General features: G+C 40.2%; 1 protein-coding gene across 4 annotated transcripts in view; it reads left to right on the top strand.

The window, feature by feature from the left end:
• tncb (tenascin Cb) overlaps positions 1 to 6933 on the top strand; it is a 366665-nt gene extending 359732 nt beyond the window's left edge. For all 4 annotated transcript variants that reach the window (XM_050050298.1, XM_050050299.1, XM_050050301.1 and 1 more), the window contains 2 exons: positions 727 to 890; positions 5524 to 6933. In XM_050050298.1, the coding sequence (XP_049906255.1) occupies positions 727 to 890; positions 5524 to 5634 (275 nt within the window). In that variant the 3' untranslated portion in view covers positions 5635 to 6933. The remainder of the gene's footprint in view (positions 1 to 726; positions 891 to 5523) is intronic.
• The last annotated feature ends 14185 nt before the right edge of the window (positions 6934 to 21118 follow it).

Genomic DNA, 21118 nt, shown 5'->3' with positions numbered 1-21118 from the left:
ATAAAAAAAAAAAGTAAATAAAAAAACAAATATCGAATACCAAATTTTCATAACAAATACCTACCCATAGAAACGAATATTCGAATATCCGAATATTTGGGTAAAGCCCTAGAAATAATTGACCAAAAATATTGAAGTTTTTCACAATATTGTGATTTATTGAGATGCGCCAGTATATAACAATGAGTTGATACATTTAATGTAAAACTTATTAAGCAAAGTATGTTTTAATAAAGTATTTTAAACAATCAAATTTGACTCATTTCTTAATTCCACACAAAATTATGCTAATATTGTATTTTGAGAATTGCTCGAGTTTATTATAGTAATAACACATTGAAAATATACCAAAATGCTATTTATGATTTTTGGCTAGTGAAAAATTTTTTTGGCCAGTAGATTTTTAAAGCTTACTAGCCACTTGGCTAGTAAGCCAAAAAGTTAAGTTTGAACCCTGTACGTATGTATGTATGTACGTATGTATGTATGTATGGGTGGTCAAGCTCCCCCAAGCTGACTTCCCATATGTTTAGGTCCATGAGTGACTGTCTGTGGAAAGTGTTTTACATGATTCAGCATGCAATAAAATGTCATAAAGGTGTGGTGCTGGGATAATAACACATTTTTCCATTTTCTTATAATACTGCCTTGTTGTGTCATAAAAGAAAAAAATAACTTGAGAAGAATAGAATCTGAATCAAAATCTAATGTTGTTTGTCTTTGAAGGAGACTCTATGACCTACCACCACGGTCGTCCATTCTCCACTTACGACCATGACAATGACATTGCTGTCACCAACTGTGCCCTGTCCTATAAAGGAGCCTTCTGGTATAAAAACTGCCACCGTGTCAACCTCATGGGACGATATGGAGATAACAGTCACAGTAAGGTACAGTATGTCTATAGAGCATTTACTGCATGTCCTTAAATGGACCTTGAAGAGCTTCCTGGGGTCACTGAGGGTCCTTGAGATGAAAGTATTCCAGGTCTCCTTAAGGGGGTTCGTCGGCATTTGAAGGGGTGTACGGCGTCTGTAATGGGGCTTCACTGGTCTTTGATTAGGATCCTTCAGAGGGTTTGAAGAGTCCTCGATGGAGTTCCATCAGTCCTTCAAAAGATTCTGAGGATCTTTCATGGGGTTCTGCGAGACACTGATGGAGTTCCACTGGTTTAATTTATTTGAGTGCAGTTGCATGGACATGAATAAACTGTGAAGGCTTAGCCTGGTTATGGTCCTATTCGACACACATTGTTATTTAAATTGTTAGGAAATATCCCAGTAAAGCACTCCCACATACAGTGTATCCACCACAACATCAAAACCAATCAACTGGACATATCAATCAATTGGAAAAGGCTGTCTTTGGCCAGCCAAGCATCGTCAGGAAGTTTATATACAACCAATGGCAAATGTTCAATGACAATGCAGGAAGATGTGTTATATAGTGAGAAGCTGGGGTGGTGGATGGGTCTGCAGTGTGTCTGATAGGCCTGCAGGGGACTGAAGTTCAAATGAAAACCTGCAAGACTTTAGGCCTGCTAGCTTTGAAAGTATTTCTCATGTCAGTCTCTTGTAATTCAAGGCTCATAAAACATACCCAAATTCATGAATATGTAGGCCATTACTACAGACTTCTGTTATCTTACATCACAGTGTCTGCTGCAACAGCAGATGCTGTATTCATTCATGTCAGTGATGATGGTGTTCCGCCATTCAGGGGACCCTCCATGTTTCCCCCCCCCCCCCCCCTGATAATGCTACATTGTGATAATGTGATTGTGCTACTAATCAGTGCTGTATTGGCTTCTGTTGATGATGACCCAATGACTTTTCGCCATCCAACCTGTTGAAAAAACATTTTCATGGCGGCCGACATTTTCTCACCGTATATCATATATATATGTTGACCAGTTTTGTTGTTGTTTGTTGTTTTGTTCATAGTCTTTAAAAAGTGCACGGGAGTTAGCAATGGCTAGAGGGATTATACTTTAAAGGACAACTTCGGTATTTTTCAACCTGGGCTCTATTTCCCATGTGTATGTGTGCGTATGATTCATGGGTACCACTCGTTCTAAAATTGGTTCAGTATTGAGGCGCGAAACGAGCTAAAACGGTAATGGGGGCAAATGCGTCCCGTATAAAAGTGCTTTTTTTCACCACTGACCGGTTCAGATCGCCAGAGCTATCTCTGTAGATAGCATATTGTAGCGGCCCTGGGGCAGTGGTGAGTGTGAATGAGTAGAGTCAGCTGTCAGTCAGTGTTGGAGCCCAGGTTGAAAAATACCGAAGTTGTCCTTTAAGGTTGTCTATCTGTCTGTGCCATGAACGTAATTCTCAAGAAGGGGGCATTTTGTCAAATTTGGCACAAATGTCCACTTTGACTTTTGACCACCAAAATCTAATCAGTTCATACTTAAGTCTAAGTCAGTATGACCTTAAATTTGTTTAATTCTCGTGAAAATAATATCTTAAGAATATTTTCTTCACATTTGGCACTAACATCCCCTATGAGTCAATGATGAATTGATTAGACTTTGGTGTTCAGAGGTCAAGATCAATGTGACCTTCTGTTTGTCTCATTTTTTTTAACACAATATCTCAAGAAGGCCTGATTGCTGATTAGAATTTGGGGCTTGAGGATCAAAGGTCAAGATCTCTGTAACCTCACAAATGTCTAATAGGATAAAATTATGAAGTGATGACATTCTATATCCATATGGTCAAAGGTCAGCTTCACTGTAACATCATTATGATAAGCAAACATCATAATGACACTTTTCTTTCCATTATTGAATGTCATAACTCAGGAACAGAATGGGAGACATTTGGTCAGATACTGAATTGGTGACACTAATCTTGGGTGTCCACCTCGTAACTGCTGCTTGTACAGATCTTCTGTGCTGCCGTGGGCAAGATGTACTGTATGTGATGCATTCATAATTTCACAGACATGGATGTAAACTGTAACTGTAAGTTGGCGGGTTTATGGAGGCATACAGCATCAAGGCAGTAATTCTGGTTTTTATTCAGTGTGTATAGGCTATTCATTGTCTAGGGTCTATGTTAGCAGCTTGACTCCAAAGCAGAAAGACATTAAAACTGTATACTTAAATATTTTTTTACCTATCGTAAGTCATAGCGTCATCGCAATATTCAACAACAGTATTGCATATTACATGTTTTCCTGATATTTTGCAGCCCTAATGGAGAGTGTAACTCACAAGCTGCAAGAAGTACACGGGCCCTCTGAAATTTTAATTGTTTTTAATTTTATTAATTTTGTACATGAAAATCTTGATACTGATTTGGGGACAGTGACAGTGGCTGGACAGCTAGCTTGTCTTGCTGTTAAACATACTCTCAAATTATATTCACTAGTTGTAAACCATACACAATGTCATTGACTTAAAAGCATAATAGCTTTCTGGCTAATAGCTGAGCCAAAGGATTCTATGAGCCGAGTGGACTAGAATATCTCCCGTTGCTAAGTCGTATCTCAGGTTCGTCCTGTTTACTGGAGTAGTGAATAACGTGTCCATTGCAAAAGAACCCAAATGAGTGGTAATGATTGTTCCAGGTATTAAGTAAACTCTCAGGTGTTACCAGGGAAGCCAAGTTGTGACTTGAGAAAAAGCATGAAAGTGTAAATGAATATTCTTATTTTCTTATTTTTTTTCTTTGGAAAGTGATAATGGTATAAGAGGGATAATGCCCTTCTGGGTGTCCATCATCAGGGATTAATGACCTCCGCTGCACGTTGGATAGTTCACACCTCCATGTCGGCCATTTATTCCTGATGGTGGACAATTCATCGGGCATCTCCACTGCAAACTTTCTGCTCACCACAATCACCAATCTCTATCACAGTGATGAAACAACATAGATGGCACTTGGCTTGTGGTGCTCAAAGCGCCAGTAAAACATATTTTCCAGAAATCATTACCCAGTTACTCAAGAAAATCCACTCCACAGGCATTTGACTGGGTCAATAGAGAACTGCTGGAGTACAGGCTAATAAAATCAGGACTAAATGGTCAACTTTATATAGCAATTAAGTCACTTTATCGAGCACCTGCTGCTTGTGTGCAGTTAAATGTCTTCAGAACAGGCTGGTTTTCCACACCAATCGGGGTGAAACAAGGTGACGTATTGTCTCGACCGTTGTTTTCAATTTAACGATCTGGCTATTCAAATCAAAAAATCTAATTTTGGTATTAAAATTGATGATATGACTGTGGGCATTTTTCTATATGCTGATGATATTGTTTTATTAGCTGAATGTGAACACGATCTGCAGAATATGTTAAATAGTGTTTCAGATTGGTGTTGGAAATGGAGACTTGTGATAAATCAGGAGAAAACGCAAATTGTTCATTTTAGAAAACAAGCTGTACAAAGAAGTTCATTTCCATTTAATTTTGGATCAAAAACATTTAACTTCAAACCAGCTATAGGCACTCTATCAGACTCAGCTGGCAGAGCTTTGGGCTCTGCACTGAGCAAAATTAAAAACTGTAGATACCTAGGTTTCAAGTCATTTACCCAACTGTATAAGTCTTGTGTATGTCCTGTCTCAGACTATGCAGCTGGGGTCTGGGGTTTTAAAGAACAGGCCAAATCTAACACAGTTTAGGCTATTCGCTCCCCTTTTGAGAGTTCATAAACGTACATCAGTAGCAGCCATTTGTGGAGACATGGGTTGGGAACCACCAGATGTCAGGCATAAATGTGAAATGCTCCGTTTATGGAACAGATTGGTAAATATGCCTGAACATAGGCTGACTAGAAAGATTTTCAATTGGGAAACGTCAAAAGTATCTCCTTGGGCCAGTGAAGTGAAATCTTTATTATCCATTTGTGATATGTCCTTTATATTTCACAATAGATTACGCTGCAATATTCAAGAAATTAAAAACATATTCTTCCAACAACATAAAGAAAAATGGTTGGTAGAAATATGGAATAAGCCCAAATTAAGAACTTATGTTTTTTTGTCCTCTGTACGATGAATTTAGACATGTACTTTTTGAGAAAATGAGCTTGTTAAACAGTGGCTTATTTTACTTGGATGATTACAACAAACTTGAATTATGTTTTAGAAAAGGAACATTCCCTACAGCCAACTTCATTTGTAAAGCCTGGAAAAAGAGAAAAAAAAACGCTGTGTATTTGATCTGAGTTTTGTAATATATATATCGTTTTGTTTTAGTTTTTGTTTATTTGCTCACACACTATGCAAGGCTGTTTGTTGCTGAGTGTCTTATGAGCCCATGCGGGCTGGGCACCCTGAGTGCTTGACACTTAAATAAATAAATATCATATCGTATCAGCTGACACATGTAAATTGCAGGACACAATTTGGGGTTTCCAGAACTGTCCAATTTGGATGTTTTTGTGTGGAGATAGGGTTGCTTTCATTGTAATGGGAATCTGTGACAGCAACATGTCTAAGGACCTCCACTTCACTTCTATTTCAAGCTCTACTTTGACTAACATTATCTGTCCTTCTTTTGCTCTCCAGGGTGTGAACTGGTTCCACTGGAAAGGCCACGAGCACTCAATCGAGTTTGCTGAGATGAAGCTCAGGCCATCCAACTTCAGAAACCTGGAGGGAAGAAGGAAAAGGTCATAAGCAATCCACCAACAACATCATCAACAACACTGCTACAACTCTGTCTGGACTTCCCGTAAACCACCTTGACTCCTACACCCACACACCCTGCAGCGACCAAAGCCACTGCCAAGAGCCCTGCAGCCTCCATACAAAACCAGCTCATCAATTCATTCACAGATCAGCCTCGATTTCATAACCCCCTCCCCCTGTGATATGGTTGTGGAGATGCTGCCGGTGTAGAAATCAATGTGCATGTTACAAACTGGGCTTAGATCAAGCCCACACAGATTCTACTCACGGACCAAAGAGGAGAGCAAAAACAACTCTGTCTCACCTGATTCTGTTACAGCATTTGTGGGGAGCTTGGCCATTATGTTGTATTCAGTAATAAATACAGTTCACTATTTCACATTTGGGGTTTTACAAAAAAGACAAGCTGTTTCTAGTACAATGTGGTCTTGTTTAGATTCAGGGCCTCATTAAAAAAAAATTGATAATACAGTGATAATTCAACTGGATAATCATAGCAATTCTATTCCTTGTACAGTAGTGTACATGTAAACATCTGACTGAAACATTTGAAAAGGGATATTCCTCAGTTGACACTGTTCAGATGTCTCCATCTACCTTGTCATTTGTTTGTCTTTGTGCTTAACTTGTGTCAGTGTTACTTTATCCTCCCCAGATTCCCTCACATCCTGCGACACAAACAGATATCTGAAGTGATAAGATGGACATGAAAAAAAATTGTATCGAAAAGTATTTTACCCACCACATCCCATGTCTACGAGGATGGCAAAGTTTCCATTCACTAAGTAAGCCCTTGAAGGCATCGTTACACCGCCACAGTATTGTAAAGAACAAAGAGAAGAAAAGATGATGTGTTTCCATTTGTTTTGTTTCTCTTGTGAAACTGAGGCAGGACCTGTTACTCGGTATGTTAACAAATGTGTTTATGATATTTCTTTCTTTTTTTTTTTTTGAATACAGTACATATGTGTGGAACAAGAGAATTTTCCTTGATGTTGTTGCTCAAAACTTGAAAAATGACCAATTCCAATTGAGTTCATTGGACAAAGTAGGGTATCTATGAATATGTTGATGATAAAACTGACTTAAGAGGTCAAAACTAGAGAAGTAGTTAGTGTTCTTACCCTCCCAGCCTCCTCAGCCCCCAGGCCCAGCCACAGCGGCATACTAAACTAATAACCTGCCCGTGGAAATGAAGCTTGTTTTTATTGTTATGTTTGTTTATAAGTAACTGAATGAACAACAGGTGTGTCTCTGTAAACTGTATTACAATAAACCAGTTTGTTTAAAGGGAGCATGTTTAGGCATTTGTCTTGACTCAGGGTCCATTTTCTAACTCATTCCAGAGCTTTTTGTTACACCGTGGTCTTCCTCATTAGATAGAGTCTGCTCCTTTGTCATGGAGACTTTAAAGTGACAAGTTAGCTTTTACAAAGATTTTAAGGTGTTGAATGCCACGTAAAGAAGTTACTGGTAACAGGTTACAATGCGGGGCACAAAACTGTAGTACTCAACAAATATTCAACTTGGATCTGACATCTAATGAATGTTGGTCCTGAACGTCAATATGACAGCTAATGGAGGGGCTAATATGAAAAGTTTCTCTTAAGTCTTGTTATTGACTGACATTGATTCCGCCACTCATAGACAAGCTCAATCCACATTGTTTCATATGACATAGATTGTCATTTTTCAGGATAGCCTCCACTGCCACCATCATAAAGTTGGACATTGACACACACAGAAATATTTGTTAAATAATGAAATAATCTGTTATTAACATATTTACCACCAATAGATGTCGAATTTAAACAGGACACCTGTGATAGTGTTACGTAATCTAGAAATTGCTCCTGATATTCACCCATACTGTAAAAAATAGGATGTGGCTCAAATGCTGAACAACAAATTTAGAGATCATCTGGTTCATATCAAAGGGATAGACGTACCTATCTATATCTTGTTTGGTTATGAGTACTTTAAATCAAACCTCAACTCTCCAACACAAAAAAAACATTCAGGGTATAAAGATCATTAGTTACCCAAAGAACACTTTAAACGAGAACAAAAAACATGTATGAAAATTTTATGAAAATCCTATTTAATAGAATCCAAATCCCAACCCACTGCACCCTTGCAGGTGCATGTTTAACAATGGGGTAACTCAGGAGTGGCATTGTAAAGCTAAGTCTGGGATAGACGCAGGCAAAAGAATCCCCTAGATCCTTTAGATAACTTTGAGATAACACTAAACTACATTTACTGAAAACTACTCTGGTTATTATACTCTCTCCAGGTTTCACACATTTCCATTGTTGTTTTCCTGTAACAAGTGACACCTTGTCAATCAATCACAAATATCACAAATCACAATTTGCCTCAGATGGCTGTACAGCATATATTGTGACATCCTGTGATATTTTAGAAGACTTAGAGTCTTTAGAGACTTCTGTTTAATGAGGCATTAACAAACTGGATCAAGTAAAAGGTAAAGAGACACCTCAGCCATTTATAGTAACAATCTGTATGCAAAAATAATCACTTTAAATGGCATACAGTGACGGTGTTAAGTTGCCCTGTGTGCCTCCATTGCAGCTCATTCCATGGCTGCCAGCTGCTGCCAGCTCCCTCAACACAATTCCAAGAATTTCTGTTCACATCAGTTTCTCTGACCAATTTACACTGGGAAATAGGGTCCAGGTTGAAAAATGCTATTCATCCTTAAAGAGAAGATCTTTGTTGTTTATCCAAGAGACTGGATCAAAGAGCCTGGATCTCTGAAAGAAATCTTTGTGATTTGCAGTCCCCCTTCATGCATGTTGTAGAGTGACATCCCTCTGTTGGAGATGAACCTGTAAGACACATTTCTGTCAGCATGTTGTAGGTAATATCTCCAAAAATGCAATGCCCAAGTGTGTGCTGTTTGTATCACTGCGTCAGTGACAGTAACTGTCAGCTACATCAAGTCCATTAACCTAGCAAAATCAGATTGTTGCTTGTAGACAGCTGCTTCTGTAGTTTTATAGATTAAACCCACCAAAGATTCAATGAGTTGATGTATGTCATTAGTGATGCTAGTGGTGGTGTCCTGGATCTTTCTCCGGAGTGCATCATGTAGTGCAGACTGCAGGGCAGCTTCTGAGTGGCTATTTCCAGTCCAGAAAAAATGTTCCGCAAGGTTCTGTGCTCGGACCAATCCTATTTACTCTATATATGCTGAATGAAACAAGATCATATTTCTCCTGTTTTAGCTTCTCTGCACTGGCTCCCTGTAAAATTCAGAATTGAATTTAAAATCCTACTGTTAACTTATAAAGCTCTAAATGGTCAGGCTCCATCATATCTTAGAGAGCTCATAGTGCCATATTATCCCACCAGAACACTGCGCTCTGAGAACGCAGGGTTACTCGTGGTCCCTAAAGTCTCCAAAAGTAGATCAGGAGCCAGAGCCTTCAGCTATCAGGCTCCTCTCCTGTGGAATCATCTTCCTGTTGCGGTCCGGGAGGCAGACACCGTCTCCACATTTAAGACTAGACTTAAGACTTTCCTCTTTGATAAAGCTTATAGTTAGGGCTGGCTCAGGCTTGGCTTGTACCAGCCCCTAGTTAGGCTGACTTGTACTGGTACTTTCATTGTACCACAACAGCCAGAATTATAATTATAATATTATTACTTTCATTAATGTTGTTGTAAGCTACTGTCATTACCGTCTGTCCTGTATCTCTCTCTCTGTCTCTGTCTCTCTCTCTCTGTCTCTCTCTCTCTGTCTCATTGTGACATACGGATTACTGTTAATTTATCATGTTGATCTGTTCTGTACGACATCTATTGCACGTCTGTCCGTCCTGGAAGAGGGATCCCCCCTCAGTTGCTCTTCCTGAGGTTTCTACCATTTTTTTCCCCCGTTAAAGGGTTTTTTTGGGGGAGTTTTTCCTTATCCGCTGTGAGGGTCCTAAGGACAGAGGGATGTAGTATGCTGTAAAGCCCTGTGAGGCAAACTGTGATTTGTGATACTGGGCTTTATAAATAACATTGATTGATTGACCTCTCGCACCACTTCTATTTGTTATCGTGTACCGTGCTCCTGGCCCGTATTCTGAATTTTTATCTGAATTCTCAGAGTTTTTATCCAGTTTAATTCTTATATCAGATAAAGTTATTATTGTCTGTGATTTTAAAATTCATGTTGACATTGATAATAACTGTCTCGCTACTGCATTTATCACATTGTTAGACTCCACTGGCTTCAGTCATAGTGTACATAAACCCACTCACTGTTTTAACCACACCCTGGATCTAGTTGTGAAGTATGGAATTGAAATTGAAAACTTAATAGTCTTTCCACAGAATCCCTCTCTTTTGATTTCTTCCTACTCAATTACATGCCACTCGGCAACAGTTACTATTCTAGGTGCTTAAGATAGTGCTGTAGCAAAATTTAAGGAAATTATTCCATTGATGTTAAATTTATTACCATGTCCCTCTGTAACAGAGGTTTCCCATACTGACTTTAAACTCTCCCAAATCCATTATCTTATTGATAGCACTGCGGGCTCACTGCGAACAACACTCGACTCTGTCGCACCTCTTAAAATGAAGTTAACGAAGCAAAGAAAGTTCACACCTTGGTACAACTCCCCAAACCGGAAAATTAAAACAAATATAACGAAAATTTGAAAGGAATTGGCGATTAACTAAACTGGAGGAATTTTGTTTAGTCTGGGAAGACAGTCTCAAAATGTATGGGAGGGCCCTCCGCAATGCCAGAGCAAACTATTACTCATCATCAATATAAGAAAATGAGAACAACCCCAGGTTTCTTTTCAGCACTGTAGCCAGGCTGACAGAGAGTCAGAGCTCTATTGAGCCTTGTATTTCTTTAGCCCTGAGCAGTAATGATTTCATGAGCTTTTTCAATGACAAAATTCTAACTATTAGAGGCAAAATTCATGACCTCTGATCCTCACACAGCACCAATCTGCCCTTAAACACAGCTGTAATACCTGATAAATATTTAGATTGCTTCTCCCCGATTACTCTTCAACAACTGACCTCTATGATTTCTTCATTCCAGTCATCAACATGTCTCTTAGACCCCATCCCAACTAGGCTACTTAAGGAAGTCTTACCTTTAGTCAACACTTACACATTAGACATGATCAATATATCTTTATTAACAGGCTATGTACCACAGTCTTTTAAGGTAGCTGTAATTAAACCTCTTCTAAAAAAACCCACCCTGGATCCAGAGGTGTTAGCCAACTATACACCAATATCTAATTTTCCCTTTCTTTCAAAAATCCTTGAGAAAGTAGTCGCAGACCAGCTGTGTGACTTTCTCCTCGCCAATAATTTATTTTAGGAATTTCAGTCAAGATTTAGATTGCATCATAGCACTGAGACAGCACTAATTAAAATTACAAATGATCTTCTGATTGCCTCAGACAAAGGACTCGTCTCTGTACTTGTTTTATTAGATCTTAGTGCCGCATTTGACACAATTGACCATCAAATTCTGCTACAGAGACTGGAACATTTAATTAGCCTTAAAGGTTCTGCACTATGCTGGTTGAAATCTTATTTATCTGATCAATTTCAGTTCTTTCACGTTCATGATGAATCATCTTTACATACTAAAGTTTGTTTTGGAGTTCCACAAGGTTCTGTGGTCTGACCAATTCTGTTCACTTTATATATGCTTCCCTTAGGTAACATCATTAGAAATAACTCTATAAATTTCCATTGTTATGCAGATGATACACAATTATATTTATTGATAAGGCCAGAAGAAACGGATCAAGTAACTCTACTTCGAAAATGCCTTAAAGACAAAAACCTGGATGAGCTCCAATTTCCTTATGTTAAATTCAGACAAAACTAAAGTAATTATTCTTGGCTCCAAACACCTGAGAAACTCTTAATCTGATGATATAGCTTCTCTGGATGTCATTGCTCTGGACTTTAGCACTACAATAAGAAACCTCGGAGTAATATTTGATTAAGATTTATCTTTTAACTCCCATTTAAAACAAACTTGACGGACTGCGTTCTTTCATCTGTGCAATATTGCAAAAATTAGGCCTATCCTGTCCCAAAAAGATGCAGAAAAATTGGTCCACACTTTTGTTACCTCCAGGCTGGATTACTGTAACTCCCTATTATCAGGTAGCTCTAATAAGTCTTTAAAAACTCAACAGCTGATCCAGAATGCGGCAGCACGTGTACTGACAGGAACTAAGAAACAAGATCACAGTCTCCAAAAGTGGTACAGGAGCCAAAGCCTTCAACTATCAGGCTCCTCTTCTGTGGAATCATCTTCCTGTTTCGGTCCGGGAGGCAGACACCATCTCCACGTTTAAGACTAGACTAAAGACTTTCCTTTTTGATAAAGCTTATAGTTAGGACTGGCTCAGGTTTGTTTTGGACCAGCCCCTAGTAAGGCGGACATAGGCCCAGTCTGCCGGGGGACCTCCTATAATACACAGAGCGCCTTTTCTCCTTCTCTCTCTCTCTCCTTAGTTTCTGAAAAGTTGGTTCTTCTTCACTTGCTAACATTCATGTCTTGTTACTGCATCTCGTTAACTTGGCTCTACTGCATGTCACTAACTTGGCTTTTTTTCTCTGGAGCCTTTGTGCTCCACCTCACTTCACTTCACTTCACTTCACTTCCCTTTATTAATTGTCCCTTAAAGGGCGATTTGGTTTGCAGCAGACGATGACATAATCACACAAGTCACATTAAAAAAGGACATAAAACACACAGGCATGAGCAGCAAAATACAACAGGTAAGCCAAGTGTACGTTGTTCAACGCATGACAGGTAACTAATCCAGATAATAAATAAATAAGTAAGTAAATAGGATGAACAAGCACAGATACATATACATAAACATATAGCAGCAACTACCTCCTCCTCTCCATGGCATTAGAGCCTGGATGGAGGTAGGCACAAAGGAGAACTTGTACCTGTTTTTAGTAGCCGGGGGGACAGTTAAGTGCAGGCCAGAGGGAAGCAGCTTAAACTCTTGGCTGAGAGGATGAGTATCATCCATATGAATGGATTTTGCGTTCTTAAGCACCTGTTTGTTAAAAATGTCATCCAGGCTATTGAATTTCACCCCAGCTGTCTCGCAGGTTAACTCATATCACACTATTGTCACAAACATATACCAGCATATATTAATATATACTTACAGCATATTGTACCACAACTACTGTTACTGTTATTATTATTATTATTATTATAATTATATTATTACTTAACCGTTTGGGCCCTAGGCCTTTTTTGGGATATTTTTACTACCTTTACTTTTAAGCTCATATCACAGTCATTATAAAGACTAAGGACACATGCTATATCTTGTTTTTTTCAGGACAATCTGGGTTATCCAGACCATTACATGTCCTTCTATGTGCCTGTATTTTATATTAATTTTTATATCAATGAAAAAAAAAATCTTTGTTACTAAATTCTTACATTTTTACATGTATCTCACCATAGCAAGTTGGAAGTAGACATATTCTGCCATATCTGAAGAGGAGAGACTCTCTGGAATCTGGCAATATAAAAACCATGATGGTGGGACATTCTGTCACTTCACAGTTTGTGCCAGAAGGACATAATTGCCAGTATTTTTTTATTATTGCAAGAAATTCCATTGACTCATTCACAAGTCAAAAATGTGTTTTATTGGAAGGAAACATGTAATATTTACATCTAAGATAATAGAAAAATAGTCAAACAAGTGCAATGATGTCCTCCAAGATAATATTTGCCACTTTGTTTGCAGTAAAAAAAAATAAAAAATTCTGGACGTTTTCTTTTCGACATGATCTTAACTCCTCCGTCCTCTGTGCTGCTCTTTGACCTGACGAACTGACCTGCCCCGAACGGTCAGGTCCTGAGGTTATGTCACGCACATAATTAGGCTACAGTTGTCTGGGTGCGCAAGGTGAAGTGCGCTGGTCTTGTCATACAAAGTTTGATGTGTCAACCATATACTGGACATGTAATTGTAATTTCATTTTCTTTGTGTATTCTTTGTGTTTGCAAATACTTCAGATGTCTAGACCTCTTAACCTCCCACCCAGATACAAAATCTGGCAGGATACGCCAGGTGTGAAAAACACTCTAGGGGGTCGGAACCAATACTTGCAGCAGACAAAAGAGTGTGAAAACACTGGGTAGGGGCACCGCTCCCTGCTGCAGACAGAAGGATGTGAAACACATCTTAAGAGGCGGTCCTCAGGTATAAATGTTTAAGCTTTCCCATGATCGGGGTCTTTCTTCATTCTGACCGCTCGTGTGCTGATTGATCTTTTCTTTGCAAAGAAAATAAAAACCTTGTCGGCCGGCAGAAGTCTCTATTTCGTTATTCACCAGCAGCAGAGAATTTCCACAACAATTTGGTGTCAGAAGTGGGATCCCGTGAGCGATCGTCGTCGCAAACAGTGACAGGCAATCCTGGAAGGAAAAAGATTTCCAGCCTCCAACCTCAAATCCTCTTCTGAGAAGGGTGGACTGACCGGAGACGTCCCAGATCGTTGCCGCTGGGATTCCACGAACGCAATTCAGCGAAATTCATCTGGTGAGCACTGAAATATTGACATTTAAATTCTTTTTTTTTAATTTTGGGTTTTTAATTTGGCATAACATTTCCATTTCTCATGTTATCCACAATTGACCTGCTTTTGTCGCTTGTAGCATAAACGAAGCGACCTGCTTTTGTCTCTTGTAGCATAAACGAAGTGATCTGCTTTTGTCTCTTGTAGCATAAACGAAGTGACCTGCTTTTGACAAAGTGACCTGCTTTTGTCACTTGTAGCATAAATGAAGCGACCTGCTTTTGACGAAGTGACCTGCTTTTGTCACTTGTAGCATAAACAAAGCGACCTGCTTTTGTCTCTTGTAGCATAAACGAAGTGACCTGGTTTTTATCGCTTGTGGCCTAAACGAAGTGATCCTTACAGAGACGTCTGTATTGTAATAGTCATGCACAACCTCCACATTTGGAATGGGGAGTAAGATTTCCATCGAGGTTGGACCTCCAGAGGGGCCTACTGTGGATGTTATGAGAAGGAAATATGGGGATAAAAGTCTAAAATATTTAAATGTCTGGTCAGCTGAGTTTGGATTCCCAATAGGGGGATCCCTCAGTTTAAAAAACATATCAATATTAGAAGAAAAACTGAAGGGAAAAGAACAAGAAATAAGAAGGAAAAAGAAAGTTTCTGTTAAAAAAAAATAAAATAGAAATCATGGAAGGTCAAAAAGAATGTTTACAGATGTGGAAAGGAGAAGCAGAGACACAAAATAGGAAAACAATGCAGAAACAACTACCCTTTTCATGTGAAAAAGTTGAAACCAATGAAAAGCAAAATTCACACACGCAAAGAACACCAGGCTTGCAGATCGCCTCTTCTTTGTTTCCACAGTTGGTGGCTTTGAAGCTGGATCCAGACCTCGACAGCAACCCACTGTTTCGTCCTTCAGCTCCACCACCATACAACTCCGCAACACCCAATGAGAGAAGATGTTTGCCACAACAAAAAACAAGTTCAGAAGCAGCTCATCCTGAAGTGCCCGTTCCACCACAAAACTCTACAGTAGACAAGTTGGACTGAAAATGGTTGAGGGTTGTTGGAGAAAGATGGACTCCTGCTGACAAGCCAAACCAACTTGTGGGGCCAGAAGAAGGTACTGCACCACACTCACACACATACTGAGCAGATTAATACACAAGCTATTGAGAGTTCAGACAATAGATCTGCAGTTGCTTCAAGAAGTTTCCACAACATACATTGACCATCGCAGAACAAAATGTTGTATTCTTAGTTGACTCAGGAGCCACACATTCTGTGATAAAAGCTTTAGAATTCACTAAAAAACCAAAATTAACTGGAGATTATGTGTACTCTGTTGGTTCATCAGGTCAAAAAATTGGAGAAAACATTACTGTCCCACTCAAATGTGCGGATGAGTCAAATACAAGCTTCAAACATGCATTCTTGCTCTCTGAAGTCTGCCCCATTAACCTGATGGGCAGGGACTTGATGTGCAAATTAGGCCTTTGTCTGATCTCAACCCCAGAAGGTGTCAAAGTTCACAGACTATCTGATCTGGAACCAGATTTTTCACACTCCTTTGTCCACCACACCCCAAACCTGAGATATGCATATCAGTGGAAATTGCAATCATCAACAACCTCTAAGCTTGTTACAGAAGCTAGGAAAACAGTTTTAACAGCTTCAACAGATTTTATGACACCAGAGGACCTGCATTGCACCTCTCATGTGTCACCAGGACCGGATGAGCCATATGAGGAAGGTTGGTTGAGGGAGAGATTTGACAAACTCACATTGACACACATTTATTGGACACAACACAAATGTGCTATATCAGTCTCTCTCACACCAGCTCAATGTGACATGTACACCATGGACCATTCAGTCCCACACATCACACTTGCAAAACACACATCAGATAACTGGGAAGATTTGGGCCCATTTATAAAATCATGTAAGCGCGCAGCCGATTGGCAAGAAACATCTGATCGATCTATTTTATTTTCACCAACACTGCAGTGCTAGTCTAAAACTTTAACATCTGTTGTGCACACTCAAAGAAAAATCCAGCTGGTACCTAAAAGCACTTCTAAATCTTTTTCTTTTTGTCCGAAGAACAAGCTACAGCTATTACAGCCCTACAGGAGGTCCCTAAGACACTGTGGGCTGTTGGTAAGTATGATGTTGGCCTCATCAAAGCCTGTGAACCTGTTGTCATCACTCCAAAATCAAACTTTAGACCTTGCAAGACTCAATATCCACTTAAACAAGAAGCCATCGACGGCATAACACCAGTCTTTGAGTCTCTTAAGGCAGCAGGAGTAATTGTTCCCTGTAATGACTCTCCAATGCGCATACCTTTGTTCCACTTTGCTCCCAAACTCAATTGCTGTTTGTAAATGCCTTGCTCATACTAACAACTCAGATTCTGTCTCTGTCGGAAACGCAAGAGCCGATGCCGCTGCAAAAAGAGCTGCACTCCACTATCCTTGAGAATTTGTTTGTTTCAACTCCAGTCTCTATTCCCAGCTCCCTTACAGCAATACAACCTTGCCTGCCCAAACATTTCTTTCCTCACTTTTCAAAATTGACACATGGATTGGACCATGTGTCAAAAGGGGGGAAGTTGGATGCCATAACTCAACACTGGTTCACCAAAGGGCCCTTATTTATTTGAGCCAGAATACACTGACGAAGAGCTTCGTGAAATTGAAGAACGGAGGAGGAGAGAGAGAGGTACAACAGGTAGAGGACGACAGAGGAGGAATGGCTGCTGGAAGGCTTTAGCTCTGGAGATTGGTGGTGTAATGTTACCTGTGAATGCTGTACCCCAATGCCCACAGAAGAGGAATACCTCTGTTGCAAGGAATGGGACCGGTTGCAGCCTTAGCTAAATGGTAAACAACAAACATGGCAGCACACCGGTAAGGTAAGACAACACGTTTAGATGTCGTTTTCTATATGTTCTCTGACATTTATCCTAACGATATGAAGTGGTCTTTGTGGAGAAAAAGTTTGTTTAGTGGACTAACTTTGCACTTGAAAGGATGCTCATTCAATTACGTTTTAACAGGTCTGACGCTACGACTGTATCTAGGCTAACGGCTAACATGCTAACTATTATTTCTATGTCACTATTGACTTGAAACAAATTTAGGATGATAGGAGACGGGTTGAAATAAACCGAAATTTCCCTTTAAGCTTTCCCATGCTCGGGGTCTTTCTTCATTCTGACCGCTCGTGTGCTGATTGACCTTTTCTTTGCAAAGAAAATAAAAACCTTGTCGGCCGGCAGAAGTCTCTATTTCATTATTCACCAGCAGCAGAGAATTTCCACAACAGACAATATGGAGATATTTGCATCTTGAAAGCCGGACTACGAACTTGGATAGACAGGGAGAAACACACGCATGCCTAAGACGTGGTAAGATACAATATTCCTCACTATAAGTGAATGATAACGAGATCTGTATCATGGATTGTAAAGAAATTTGTCAGGTTTTTATTTTGTAGACAATTGAGCTGTATTTATAGCGTGATGGGATGACAGTACAAGTATGTGTATGGTATCACAGGAAAGCTCCGGTACTGCACTTTCATGTGATATGCGTGGCATTTCTGTGCGTCCCTACATTCGAGAGTAATCCATCCAAGAGTAATGTGTGTTCAAAGCGTAACTTTATCATGTTTTTTCCTTGTGAAAACATCTGACTACCGATAAGTGCTTGGTCTTATCGGAAAGCTGTGGTTCCGCTGTTTCACATGTCTTCTCACTGTGACGAACGGTTGTGGAGAACATCCATAGAGAAGAACAGGTGTGAATTTGGACGCACTTTGCATCGTTCGGGCCCATAGGGTTAAATTAATGTTGTTGTAAGCTATTATCATTACTGTCAGCCCTGCATCTCTCTCTGGCTCTATCTCTCTCGGTCTCTCTCTGTCTCAATTTCTCTCTCTGTCTCTCTTTATGTATCATTTTGTCATAGAGATTACTGCAAATTTATTATGTTGATCTGTTAACACCATACGTCTAGCCCTAGTGGGTGACAAGCTGACAGCAATGCAGGTGGATGCCCCCTGGTGTCCTGGATTGTAGACTACTTGACTGGCAGACCACAGTATGTGCGCTTGCAACGCTGTGTGTCAGACAGAGTGGTCAGCAATACCGGGGCCCCGCAGGGGACTGTCCTCTCTCCCTTCCTCTTCACCCTCTACACCACGGACTTCAGCTATTGCACTGAGACCTGCCATCTTCAGAAGTTTTCTGATGACTCTGCTATAGTTGGATGTATCAGCAAGGGTGATGAGGATGAGTACAGGGCTGTTGTGGATAACTTTGTCACATGGTGTGAGCAGAACCATCTGCAGCTCAACGTGGCAAAGACAAAGGAACTGGCTGTGGATCTGAGGAGGACCAAGACACCGGTGACCCCTGTTTCCATCCAGGGGGTCAGTGTGGACATTGTAGAGGACTATAAGTACCTGGGGGTACACATTGACAATAAACTGGACTGGGTTAAGAACACTAACGCTCTCTACAGGAAGGGCCAGAGCCGTCTCTATTTTCTGAGGCGACTGAGGTCCTTCAACATCTGCCGGACTATGCTCAGGATTTTCTATGAGTCTGTGGTGGCCAGTGCTATCCTCTATGCTGTTGTGTGCTGGGGCAGCAGGCTGAGGGTGGCGGACGCCAACAGACTCAACAAACTGATCCGCAAGGCCAGTGACGTTGTGGGAATGGAGTGTGACTCTCTGATGGTGGTGTCAGAGAGGAGGATGCTGTCTAAGCTACGAACTATCTTGGACAATGTCTCACACCCACTCCACCATGTGCTGGTCAGGCACAAGAGTACTTTCAGTGGGAGACTCATACCACCAAGATGTACCACTGAGCGCCACAGGAAATCATTCCTGCCTGTGGCCATCAAACTGTACAACTCCTCCCTCTGAGTGGCCCTGAGACTTTTTCACACTGCAATAATCTAATGTAACTTGTGCAATAACCCCATATCACCCTGACTGTATATACTCTGTTTGTGTAAATAATCTTGTTCAGCTTACAATATATATATATATTTATTTATTTACGTTTATGTTTGTTAATAATTCCTGTTTATTTAACTATATATTTGTAAATACTATTGTTTAAATTTCTTATATTTCCACGTATCTTTCCTCTCTTGCAAGGAGCACCTGTAACATAAATTATTGATCCCCGAGATCAATAAAGTATTTCTGATTCTGATTCTGATTCCTGAGGTTTCTACCGTTTTTTTCCCCTTTAAAGTTTTTTTTTTGGGGGGGGGGGTCTTTATCTGCTGTGAGGGTCCAAAGGACAGAGGGATGTTGTATGCTGTAAAGCCCTCTGAGACAAATTGTGATTTGTGATGTTGGGCTTTATAAATAAAACTGATTGATTGATTGATTGATTGATTGTGCTGATGTTTGTTTACGTACTTTGGTTTCAACGGTATGGCCTCATGGTCACTCTTGCAAAGCAGGGGAAGGGATTCTACTCTGTTGCTGCTTCTGAACTCTGTATTACAATGGTCCAGTGTCCGTATTCCCCTTGTGGTGCAGCCAGTATGTTGATGGAAGTCAGGAATTACCTTTTTAAGGTTAGCCTGATTGAAGTATTCAGCAACAATGAGTGCAGCGTCAGGATTACCACTCTGTGAGCAGTTCAGATCTTTGCAGAAATCCATCAGGGCAGCCTCTGTATTTGCCTGTGATGAATGTAGACCGCTGTGATAATGTCCAATGTGAATTCCCTCAGTAGAAAATGTGGTCTGCATTTGGTTGACAGTAGCACTAGATCAGGTGAGCAGGAACAGGATAGCAGTTAAATATTCCTGCTGTCACACCAGTTCTTATTCAGCATAAAGCACACACCTTCTCCCTTTTTTTTCCTTGAGTCCTCTGTTCTGTCACATTGATCATGTGCAGGGGCAGACTGGCCATCTGGAGGTTCTGGAGAATCACAGAACGGCCGGTGTTGCACCGAAATCTGTGACCGTCGGAATCTGTGACCGCAGGGGGTGATGTTGCACATTGTCTGCGTGTGTGTGGCCATCAACAATGGCAATGGAAAGTAGATAGCCTTAAGGTAGATGTTGTAAATTACTTTTATTATAACAATGTATTGTGTGATAATGTATGCACTGTTTAATAAATGAGTAAACATCGACACAGGTGCTCTGTTATTGCCTCAATATTTGGACAGATGTATTTTCATTTCCAAGTTCAACTGTAAAGAGCTAGATGCACAGCCATCAGAATATGTGACCTCACTGAATCTGCATAATAATGAGTTTAAACCTCAAAATAACTGTTTTCAATCCTTCTGTCATCCTCTCACATCAATATGGACACATATATTTGTATTTGGGATCATCACAGAGATAGAAACACAGAGGTCACATATTCTGATGGCTGTACAGCGGTCACAGATTCCGACGGTCACAGATTTCGGTGCAACACCTGTACTTCAGGACGGCCAGCGGCCGCCACGCAGTCATCACCCTTTTTCTCCCTGATAATCTACTGTTCCTCGTCCAGTCCGCTAGGTGGCAGCCTTTAAATTGGATGCCAGCCGGCCCATAGATATCTATGCCTCGAGGCAGCGGCCGAGGAGGGGGAGTTGCTGCCATTTTTAACTCTAGTCTGTTAATCAGCCCTAAACCTAAACTAGATTATAATTCCTTTGAAAGCCTTTTATCTTAGTCTTTTACATCCGCCTGGAAAACCTCGCAGCCACTTTTATTTGTTATAGTGTACCGTGCTCCTGGCCCGTATTCTGAATTTGTATCTGAATTCTCAGAGTTTTTATCCAGTTTAGTTCTTAAATCAGATAAAGTTATTATTGTAGGCGATTTTAACATTCATGTCAACGTTGATAATGACTCCC

This window comes from Epinephelus moara, chromosome 8, assembly GCF_006386435.1.
Source record: "Epinephelus moara isolate mb chromosome 8, YSFRI_EMoa_1.0, whole genome shotgun sequence".
NCBI lineage: Eukaryota > Metazoa > Chordata > Actinopteri > Perciformes > Serranidae > Epinephelus > Epinephelus moara.
This window is presented reverse-complemented; position numbering and strand designations above follow the sequence as displayed.